This window comes from Podarcis raffonei, chromosome 1 (assembly GCF_027172205.1).
Source record: "Podarcis raffonei isolate rPodRaf1 chromosome 1, rPodRaf1.pri, whole genome shotgun sequence".
Classification (NCBI taxonomy): Eukaryota; Metazoa; Chordata; class Lepidosauria; order Squamata; family Lacertidae; genus Podarcis; species Podarcis raffonei.
Window position 1 is genome coordinate 22,800,489 of NC_070602.1, and position 12,036 is coordinate 22,812,524.

Genomic DNA, 12,036 nt, shown 5'->3' on the forward strand with positions numbered 1-12,036 from the left:
CAGGTGAGGTGACAGGGAAGTTGGCATGGCTTCCAGTGCTCCTACAAGTGAATCTGCACCACACCAGCCACCTCCCAGCAAGCAACAGCAAGCAACCTGCCAGGAATCTAGCAGAGCATCTTCACCCCAGCCAGTGAGCTGCTTCTGAATTACTGATAGGCGCTCTTTGGGGTCTCCCAGCCATATCTGGAGATGCCAGGGATTTAATCTGGGACCTTCTGCATGCAAAGCAAATGTTCTAAAACTGATGTCCCTTTCCCAGTTTGTTTTAGTCACAGCGTGGTTTACACACAAGAGTTTTCAGCAGCAATAGGTTCTGCTTCTCCTTGATCCCACATTAGTCCTTTTTCTATCTGCACTCTTGAGTCCATCATTTCTGCCTAGCCCCTGATGGAGATGCAGATTGCTCCTTCCCACTCATCAGATGATAGATGCAATGAGCAGGGAAAAGGCAATATTGGTCCCATTCTGCATCAGGCCCCCTTGCTTGCAATTTGTGTGGGCAAAGCCTGCACTTAAGGTAACAGACCTTAACAGAGCCAATGTATTGCCTTGTCTGCCCCCAAGACGATGTTATAAGAACTGCTTCTTAGCTTCTTTTAACAGTAACAGGCACAAAATATAAAATCCCTTGTCAGGCCACCAGATGGCAAAAGACTCAACTGTATTTCTAGTTAAGCTAGAAATACTGTATGCTTATGAAGAAATAAGAGCAGGTCTTATTAGTCATTCAAAGGTCTTCAAAGTTGAGCTGTCATTCAGTGCTATTCCATAGAGGATGTTGATGGTACATTGTTTGCCTCTCTTGATGCAAAACAATGCATTTAAGGTTTAAGAACCCAAGTATAAATGGTATGTGCATATTAATGTAGGTCTTGTAAACTGTGGAATATCGGTCAATAAACGGATTGATTTAACTGTTATAAACTGGTTAATCTAACAGGTGATTGACTTCACAAATTTGTTGATAAACACTTGTAACACAGCAGGGTGTAGATTATAAAACAGGTTATAGAGAAAACTGAAGTTGAGGATGCAGAGGTTGTGCTATGCATTCAGATACTAGATATCCTTTCTTGCTAAGCAACACAAAACAAATTCTCTTTGGAAATTTGCTCAATGTCAGACATAGCAGCAATAATAATTAGTAGAGTGAATAACTCATTCAGGAAAACATATGCCATTATAAATGTGTTAATTTTCAGAGTACTGCATGACTCTCCGTTGTTTTTGGTGGCAATACTGCTACTAATAGTAACAATTTCTGTTCTTCCAGTCACTGTATGTGCCCAGCTGAAAATCCTGGATGCAGAGACCAGCCATTTACCATTTTGTACAGAGACATGGATGTTTCAGGGCGCACTGTGCCGTCTGATATATTTCAAATGCAAGCAACGTCCCGCTACCCTGGTGCTTATTACATCTTCCAGATAAAATCAGGAAACGAGGGAAGAGAATTCTACATGCGTGTAAGTGGGACAGGATCTTGCATGGCAGATTTCTTCTTCTTCTTTTGAATACTGTTTAAAACCTCAAGCTCTCTTTGTGTCTTCCACACAGCAAACTGGACCTATCAGTGCCACTCTAGTGATGACCCGTCCTCTGAAGGGGCCACGTGACATTCTCTTGGACCTGGAGATGATTACTGTTAACACTGTCGTCAACTTCAGAGGAAGTTCCGTCATTCGGCTGAGGATATATGTATCGCAGTATCCCTTCTAAACCAAGAGTTTCATTGCTTTACTTTGTAAAACACACACACACACACACCCAGCTGAAAAGGGCATTATCCCTTTTCTGCCAGAACTTTCTTCTCAGGAGTCAGTGCGTCTAATAACTCAACATGAAATCAGCAATAAAAGTTGCCATAATGGCTCATATTACAATGATGGGCCAGACCTCCTCCTCATGGTTTGAAACCACCTGAGCATTACATTGCCAATGGATTCCATAGGTGTTTTTCCTGCAATGATCATGTGCTGTTAAGAATCTTTTGTCTTGCTTTCCAAAACTTTTTATACAGTGTGATTATAAGCTTAAGAAACTGTGAAGTTCTCCCCCTTTATCCTGGCAATGCTGTTTAGCAGAATAACCAGAGAAACCGTGGGAAATGCTGGCTTTTGCTGTTCTGCTCTCTTTTTTCTTCTGCTAACACTTGTGGAATCAGGGAAGCACCAGCCGCCTTCTCAAAAATGTCTGTGGAATCATCAGTTCTGACCCTGTTATGTGTCTCTATAGAAACTGCCCCTCATTCATCTTGCTCCCCCCCCAATAGAAAAAATTCCTTCTTTTCAGCCTGGGTTCTTTTCTGCCTTAAAACTCTGGGAAGAATCATGTAGTCACACATGGCCAAAAGAACTGAAGGGAAAGACAGTGGCTCAGTGATGGAGCATCTGTTTTGCAAGCAAAGGGTCCCAGGTTTAATCCCCAGCATCTCAAGGTAGTGTTAAGGATACCCTCTGCCCTGTCTAAAACCCTGGAGTCGTTGCCAGTTAGTGTAGACTAGCCTTTCTCAACCTTGGGTCCCCAGTTGTTTTGGACTGCAACTCATTCCTAGCCAGCTTGGCCAGTGATCATAGAGGATGGGAGTTGTGGCTCAAGAACATCTGGGGGCCCAAAGTTGAGGAAGGCTGGTGTTGCCGATGTTGAGCCAGGCAGACCAGTGGCCTGACTCAGTTTCCTATATGCTTGTTGAAGAGCTCCTCCACTATCCAGGGCCATGTGCTTGTAACATGCCATAGACATTTGATGCTGAAATCTGAAAAACCCCACTGGACATGCTCAAGCCACTGGCTTCACATGTTGCATCTTTTTGGATCCCAGCCACTACCAGGCACTGGGTTTTGATGGAAAGATCACTAGTACTGTTTAAAATATTTATTATACAGGGCCTGGTTCTCCATTTACAATTTGGGCTCCATTCTTGTGATTTATAATCACAAGACAGTCTGCTATAGATAAGGAGCTGCGCTATGAAATCAAACACATGCAGGTCACATTTCAGTAGCTCTGAGAAACAGTCTGCATTCTGAACACCAAGAAGAGGCTTCTTTGTTCTCTTCTGTTAGTAGGGAAAGCAATACCTAGGGTTGTGGCACAGTTCAGTGGTAAAATGCATACACCTGGGGGCAGCGGGAGAAATTCCGTTCAGTTCACATTTAAAAGCAAAACTTGCAAAATTGTACCTAGTGAAACAATATGCTGACTAAAGCACAGCCATCTTTCTAAATTCTCACTTCTCCAAATTTTGCAATGCAGTTCACACAACTCTGAATTTTGCGACTCTCTTCTCCAGCCACGCAGTGTATGCAGAGAAATGCATATATTTGTGAAAATGACATGCTAAAATGCATTGTTTTAGGGGGAAGTGCCTTGCAAAAATGTGTATATTAGGGAAGACAGCATACAAAAATGTGTATATTAGGATAAATTGGCTCTAAAATGCTGATGAATTTTCATGAGTATTTTTTATTTAAAAAGTCACAGGCTGATGTGGAAACACAGAGAACTGAATTTAAGGCTGGAAAATGAGAAACAGAGAGAAATAGAAATTGACAGGTTCGCTCATCCTAAGCACACACAAGATCCCGGTCCAGTTCATAGCTCTCCAATTAAAGGATCTCAGGTACCAGACTAGGAAATATGTCTGTCTGATGCCATGGACTGCTACTACCAGCAGCAACTGTAGACCATTTGGGATAGAGCATTTCCCTTTGGGGAAAGAGAACCTGTAGCTCTGTATGAACTACACACAGTGGCTCATGCCCCAAATAACCATTTTTATGTTGCATGACATTTATTTGCTTTGGGGAACTTTTTATTTCTTGATTCTTAACCATTTCAAGATGTGAACTATTTCACTCTCTTCTGCTTCTGTTAGATTGCTTCCAAGGTTGAGCTGACATAGGATTTAGCTAATGTTAACTAGTTACACAAGACTTAACAGAGCAATCCTAACCACATCTATTCAGAAAGAAGTCCTATTAAATCCAACAGAGTACTCCTAGGCAAGTGGGGTGACGATTGCAGCCTTAGTCTGCTCTCTTAAATGCACATCCCAAATAGCACATTTGCTCTGAATTTCAAAGGTAGCTCAGCAGCCAAGACAGCCAGGGCTAGGAAATTTAAGATACGAAGATATTGCCTGTGCCTCACCTGGGATTATTGTGGTTGTACACAATAATGCTCTTCTAAAATCCCAGCGAGGTACAGCAAGAAGATATTTATGGGAGCAAAAAATGAAACCAATTATATTTAGGATACAACTGTGAATGTGGCTCCTAGTTTTTTTCATAAAACATGTTTTCTTCTTCCAATATTGTTTGAAGGGTTGATTTCTAGCACCATTAGTGTAACATGTGCACTTCTAAATAATTTCAACAGATCTGCGTAACAATAGATAGTCATGAAATTTATTAATATTATTACTGTATCTTGCTTAGTTTTCACAAAGGTTTTTGAGAGAGGAACAGATTGTTCAGGAATTTAAAACATTAAATTGTTCAAAATTTTAAAATTCAAGTCAATTATAATGAATCTATATGCTTCGTTAGTTTTTTGGAATGGTATTCCAAAACCATTAGAAGTTGTGTTCTGGGCCTAGTTGTGCTTAACTTATAGGCTGTGCAACATGTTAATATTAGAGGATCAATCTCCATGTTTAAATTTCAGTGTTTTAAGCTCCACAAATTCTTCTGTGAAACAAGCAACGTTGTGCGGATCCAAAGAAAATATGGTTTGCATATCTAGGTTGGGACTCTCAATAACCTGTACATTAAATGATTAAATATGGTTTCATAGAATATACCATTTCAACATAGACTGACAATTATTTCATGGGACCAGCACACCAAGAAAACATAGGTACATAACACAAACATGATTTAATACTCTAGCTTGAATATTGCAATGAACAAGCTTGAAGTCTTCTAAAAAGTATTTTTCAGATGGGTTTTTGCCACAATGGTGTCCCCAAGTATAGCACTTTATCCAACACAGGGGTGAAATGGTGATTATTCACTTACATGCAACAAAGGAAAGAGGCACCGGTGACATGGAGGCTGTTCCCCCATTCCTAGTGACCCGTAGCTGTTGAGAAGCCTGTTCCTATCAGAACCTCTTTCCCCAGCATTGCCCTATCATGGGCCCTGTCTGGGTCAATACAATCCATTCTCACCATCAACAACACATACATCTTCATAATCCAGATGGTCATCATTTGATACTGCAATGTAACTAGTTTCCAACACAAAGAGGATAATGTAATTTACGCTACATGTCTTTGGTGTTTCTGATTCATACACAAATCCTTACTAATTTGTATCTGAACCGAGCTTTTTTTAAAAAAATAATTAAAAATTCTTGCATTATTTTTTAAAGATTGTGAATGAACACAGCATTGAATATGCCAATGTGGAAATGTTCTTTAAAGTGTTTGTACAAAAAAAAATTCCAATAAAATTATAAGTGATTTTTTTGATGTGAACATTATTATTTTTTAAAAAAATGAAGTTACAATAATGCACAGGGGTTTATTACTTTAGCATTTCTTAGTATTGTTCTGTGCACCCCAGTTTCCAAGAGACTCCAGGGTGTTCAGAACTTACCCAGGGTTCAGTTTCCTTGGAATGAAGGTTAATGGAGACTGTGGATTTTTTTATATATATAGGTAATATATAGAATATATATTACACATATACACAACTTGAGCATAGGACAGGGTGGGGGGCTCACAGCATTAACACCCCAAATAGATCTTGCTTCTTCATTACAGTTCCAGGGAAGCTCCAAGCTACAGCTCTGGGTCAGCAGAGAGCAAATCATGCCTCTGTCTCCAGCTTCCAGCACCAGTCCAGTGCACACATATAACACCCCTATCTTGGCCAATGTCAGGGACTGGACTGAAGGGCGGGAATCGCCCCTTCCTTCTCCTCTGCTTCCCCCCTCCCCTTCTCCAGTAGTTTCAAGAGAAGAGGGAGATAGGATTGAATTACAGCAGAACGAGGAGCTGCCAAGTTATGAGGTATTATAGGAGGAGGGAGGGGAAGAACTGCCAGCAGAGACATCCTTGGAGAGCATAGAAGCACCACCATCCCTGCATACTTGCCGCTCACTTAGAATTCAAGAGCAAAAGGCCCAATAACATTTGACTCCTGAGGCCCCCCCGTCGAGCCACGGGCTGTAGATGGGGAAAGACGTGGAGGAGCTCAGGGTGAGCGACGTCAGTATGGAGTTAAGGACCGGATTCTTTGTCTTGCACCACAATGAATAAATAAAACCATAAGTACAAATTTTAACCACAATCCCAGCTTGGGTGCAACAGAAAACTGCAGTTAGTGTAAACCAAGAAGTGAATGCTTTTATCTTCCCCTTGTACCTGAAGCGGTGTGTGTGTGTGTGTGTGTGTGTGTGTGTGTGTGTGTGTGTGTTTGCATCCAAGACTCAAGCACACTCATTCTCAAACATGTTATGTCTTAAATAGGATGGCCATGTAGCCTCCTTTACAGAGGATAGTCCTCTATTGCTGAAGTCACACCTGTTTGCTCTGGCTTTGGGCACTTGAGGTCCATTTTTTTTTAGGGGGGTTCACTTTATATTTCTAATTTTAAGTTGTTTTAAGGTGTTTTTAATATCATGTAATACTGTGTTTTAACATTAATGCTTTGTTTTAATTGTTGTAACCCACCCTGGGGCCACAGGGTGAAGTGCAGGCAATAAATTGTAATAGTAATAGTTGAAGGGCTATTGGGTCCAAGTGTGGTTTAAAGACAACCCCAAGAAAAGCGTTGGGCTTGAAGTTGCTCATCAACAATTAGCACCTAAATAAAAGTTAAGCAGGTATGCAAATCACCCGGTCACAGCCTTCCTCAGTAGGAGATGTATTGCATTTCTATTTAAATTATAATAATTATTTCTAAATATGATTCCATACACATAAATGAGCATGCACAAATATTATGCAAACCCATATCCCCTTTTCTATTGTAACCTGTGCCTTTAAACTTGCTAAGCGATTTATCTACAGCAGCAGTGGGGAACCTCTGAGGTCTCCCCATTTGGCCATTTTAGCCAAGCTGAGCATTTCTCAGTGTTGGGCAGGTAAAGAACTGGCTCCCTGACCAAAGTGGATCTGCAAAGCTCTGTATCTTTGCAAGCCCACCGTGACTGTCAATGCCTGCAAAGGCGCAGTGCTCTGCAAGCACCAAGAGTCAGCCGACTGTTGGCACTTGCAAAGCCCTGTGCCTTTGCCCACAAGGTTTGATTTCAAACCGCACAGGCAAGGAAAAATACAGTATGTCATCTTATGTCCCCCGATGTCCACCTGTGAGAATGACCCATGGGGCTTGGGGGAAACCTAAGGATCTGGCCCACCAGTTGGAAATCTCCCCTCCCCCCCAATCTAGAGATGGGGTAAAGAGGTAGCCAAGTTTGCTGATGATACCAATTTGTTCAGGGTCGTTAAAGCAAAAGAGATGGCAAGGAGCTTCACAAGGATTTCTTCAAACTGGGTGAGCAATAAAATGGCAATTGCATTTTTTTTATCATTCTATTTAATACCATGTAAACAAGTGTAAAGTGTTGCACATTAGGGGGATGGGGATCCTAATTTCTCATTTACACTAAAGAGGTTTGTAGTGACTGGCCATATATGAAATGCAGGAGTCATACTGGATAACTTGATGGAGAGGACAAGTCAGTATGCGGCAGCTGTGAAAATGGCAAATTCCATAATTTCTTGGATCTCACAGTACTAAATACTGGAAGAAAAAATCTAGTCTGTCTGCATGACAGATTCACCACTGAATTCTTTTCCAATGGAATGCTCCCCTGTGAAGGTTTACTAGAGTAAATTTGGAATGCTGTATAGTCTTAATCACACAGACTACTAAACAAAACCAGCTCATACGTCATGTCGTGTTTTTTTTAACCACTCCCCAGCTAACTCTTATGCGTGACTGTGGTAACACATGTCCTGCCAACATGACATTCATTGGGACACATTAGACTTGACAAGCTATTCACAGCGCTGATAAGGATCTTTAGTCATTTCAAATACAAATGAACATCTCTGTTGCAAGATTCAAGTGCCACCCATGTTTCACAGAACTTCCCTGTACTGCACACCAAACAGATTAATTCAGAAGCGTGCCCTTGCCGAAAGGTGCCTTAATAAAGACAAGGAGATGCAGAACCAGATGTTCTAACTAGCCTCCTCGAGGACATATGACGACTGACTTATTCTCATGGCAAAAAAAGGTTGAAAGTTGAATGCCTCTGGTGATAAACCTGTAAAGTCAGTTTCAGCTCTATAAATAGGTATGGTTATCAAAGGCTCCATGAATGTTTAATGTGCTTTTCAACTTCGGTGAAAGTAGTTAATCTGTAAACTGGTAAGAGGCTGAGCTGTGAATCAGAAAATCTTCCATTCAGATTTCACCTCTGCCATTAACTTGTCTGGCAACTGTAGACTTAGACAAGTTTTTTTGCAATGTGGGGAATGATACTGATCTGCCTTGCGAGGTTGCTGGGAGAATTACTGAGACAATGTACGTGAGCCTTGAATACTCTTAATGTATGATGCAAATGCTAAGTTATTGCTGTTATTTTAAAACAATCATATCTTTAGCTTCATATTTATGTTTGAGGGTTTTTACAGTTTGTTGTATTACAATTCAAAATTTCGCAGAAGAGCGAAACACTGAATTCTGCAAACTGAATAAATTTTGCAACTATCTACAGTATACTATTCTGTTTTGAGAATAGTATAAATAAACTAGATCCTTCTGTGCTCAACAGGTAACTTATTCATTTGCTCATTCGTGTAAAGCCACAGACTGACTCAGTATGAGGCAGTTTCCTATGTTCCTATGGCAAAAATTATAAGGGTGGATACAGACATATCTTCAGTTGAATGCTACCCCCAGGTAGAAAGGGGGAGGAGGAAAATGTACAGCTCATCCCTTTTCCCCTGCACACCTGTCTCACCCCATCCCTATGGCCGTTCCCCCAAATCTGCTCTGGAGGGTTGAATAACCCTATGGAACAGCATGGGAGGAGATGGTGCATGTGGCAGAGAGGATTGCCAAAAAACGACAGCTCACCCTTCAGCACACAACAGAGTCCCATCTTTGAATGGAAGGAACCTTCTGCAAGAAGAGGGAGATGTCTGCACCAAATCTATTAAACTATCTTATTGTCAGGAGCTCACTAAGTTCTTTGGGAATTGTTTTAGAGAGGCCAGGGGTTGGGAAGATGCATTTAGGCAGGACTACCTTCCAACAGGTTGATTTCACCCCCAAAGGTGCACTTCTCCATGGTCTCCCAAGACAGACGGATGCCAACAGCAAGTCTGTACAGATAGGGAGCAGGCAAACTATTAGGAATAGATAGAATTCAGAGCAGATTAGGGCATAATTATTCTGGCATCACAATTTTCATTCAAGTGGTGACTTGCACGCACACTCCTCAAAGGGAAATTGTGGCTACTGCTGAAGAACTCCAGCATTTAATACTTCCAAAATTGGTAGTGTAATGCGCCAATAGTTTCCCCCTCCTTTCCTCTGGGACAGTTTCTGTTTGTTTGGTTTTGCAAGAAAGAGTACATCATGTTTGGTAGAACACACCAGAAGGCAAATTATCTATGCCACATATTTCAAGGGGAAACAAGAACAGTGAAAACAAGTACCTGACAAGACCTTAGAGAACAGCTATGGATTGTCCTTAAGTCAGCCAAGAGGATCTGCAAACAGATGCAGATCTCCACACATGTAGTCAATTCAACGTAGGCATCAGAATGCACCTTCGTACCTGATGGTCCTAATGAACTGGTTGGCTGCCAAACTTATTCAGGGCTACGCCAACACTCATCAGCTATATACAGTAAGTTGCCTGCAGCTATAGCTGGGCTGCAGCCCACACACATTTCTGGGTACTGAAGTCTAAAATGAAGGAAAACAAAAGCGGTCCTTGAACAGGAGTCCATCCCCACCCCTACACCATTTCCCTGTTGTTATTATTCTGAGACAAACATTTCCACACTTGGATTCACCATCAATAGGCCCTGGAATTCATTGGCTCCCTGTCTTCCTTCTAAACTTGTGGTGCGTTAAGCATACAAACAATACGATTATGCTGAGTCAAAGGCTAAAAGGTAAGAGAGTTTGCCATGTTGTCTGTTGCTTCTAGTTGTTTTATAGCATGTTGCTAGTGTGCATTTGCTTGTTTTATTGGGTATGCTCTTCTTGTTAGCCACCTTGAGACCTTGCTGAAAAGGTGGGATAAAGGACATCAAATTTTAAAGTGGGTGGGATTATAATTGGTGGAATTGTAACAGGATGGACTTGCCCATATGGAAGCTGAAGTTACTCATGTTGGAGGGAAGCTGCCCAATGGATGGACCCACATATTACCCATATCAAGCATTATAATTTGATGGAATTATAATTGGTGGAATTATACCAGGAGACTGCCCATCTAGTCAACATTGTCTGTTCTAACTGAGAGATTCCTTCCAGGGTTTTGTGTGAAGGCTGTTATTTCATATTACATGCTACATGGTCCTTTCTTTTAACTGGAGATTAAAAGATCATAATGATCATAAGAAGTTCTGCATAGGAAGTTCTGCAAATTATGTGCCACCATCACTGAATTACAGTCGAGCCGCAATACTGAAAACAAATATTTATTTTGTAGTCCTTTGTCGCTCTCTCATAGGTGATTGCCAAATTCCTTTTAGTTCAAATGAAATGCGCTAGCCTGGCACATTGCTGGCTAATGCTAAAGACCCGTGGTTGGCATACTTGCAGGAACAGAGCTACCGCAAGGACTGCGAAATGGGCAGTAAAGAGTCACTTAAGTCCTTAACTGTAGTGTGAACCAAGGTTCTTCTCTGAATACGATGGACTGAATCTTTCAACATCCACTGACATTACGTGTTATGTCATGGCATAAGCACACGCACTGAAAGTCACGTTGTCAGCTGTAGCAAAATGAATACCTGCTCATCCCTGGGTTAAAAGCAACAACCGGCCCCTTTGAGGTTATGCATCAAAACAATTATTCTGACAGATGAATACAAAGGAATACACCTTTAGGCAGCTGGGTGTTTGCTCTTTTGGAAAGGTACAGCCTTCATGGCAAATAAAATTACTTTCTATCAGAGAACAAACAAGGAAACAGCGTCCCTCATTATTCTGACTGGCATATTAGCACCATCAAGTTATCACTGATGCTTCTGAGTTATTTCTTGAATTTCAAATAATCCAGTCATTTGGAGAATAAATGCTATAGACTGTAGTACAGGTTGCAGCCCAGTCCTTTTGCTAACATGCAGAAGATAAAACATGATCTGCAGTCCGTGTGTGCAAGATAATTCAGCTTGCACTGGGACTAGAGCACCACCCTATCAAGGGAGTGATTTGCAGTTTTTTGTATGTTATCATTGCACAGATACAGATCCTGAGCTTTTTGATCCAAAGTGAGTTATATTATCCAAGTACATGTAACTTTTTTCATGAAGTGTGGGATCTAAAGTGTATATCAAAGTTTAAAAGACTGGACTTGTATAAAGTAAGAAAAATGCTGTGGATTCTTTTAAATTAGCAGGTTTATTTTGAGATGAATTTCACTGGAAATGAGACTCATGCAAGAGTCTCAAGGCTCTATGAGGTTCCCCCCCAGAGACAGAATACGCACGTACCATTCTTAGCAGTTATGATGGATTGACCCTTCTTCCATAACAGGAAAAATGACTTACATTACTGGAGCAGTGTAAACAGATGCATAACACAATGCAAGAGACATTGCAAAAAGAAAAAAGTCTGCTCTTTTTGTAGTCAGTGAAGGTGAACTTTGTCCAAAATCTGAATTAAACACGAAAATTTGTTGTACAGCAGGCTTCCCCCCTTGATTTACTTTGCATTTTCACTCTATTTTTAGACATCAGTCTCCCAATCTACCTTTGATATAGAGTGTGATAAAAACAAACAAGTGAACAAGTAAATAAGTACATTTTCCCTAAGATATAGATGTTTTTCT

At 41.0% G+C, this 12,036-nt stretch overlaps 1 protein-coding gene across 3 annotated transcripts in view; it reads left to right on the forward strand.

The window, feature by feature from the left end:
* The window catches only part of FBLN5 (fibulin 5), a 54,248-nt gene extending 49,697 nt beyond the window's left edge, over window positions 1-4,551 (forward strand). For all 3 annotated transcript variants that reach the window (XM_053376676.1, XM_053376685.1, XM_053376693.1), the window contains 2 exons: window positions 1,277-1,469; window positions 1,561-4,551. In XM_053376676.1, coding sequence (XP_053232651.1) covers window positions 1,277-1,469; window positions 1,561-1,722 — 355 coding nt within the window. In that variant the 3' untranslated portion in view covers window positions 1,723-4,551. The remainder of the gene's footprint in view (window positions 1-1,276; window positions 1,470-1,560) is intronic.
* Window positions 4,552-12,036: the final 7,485 nt, after the last annotated feature.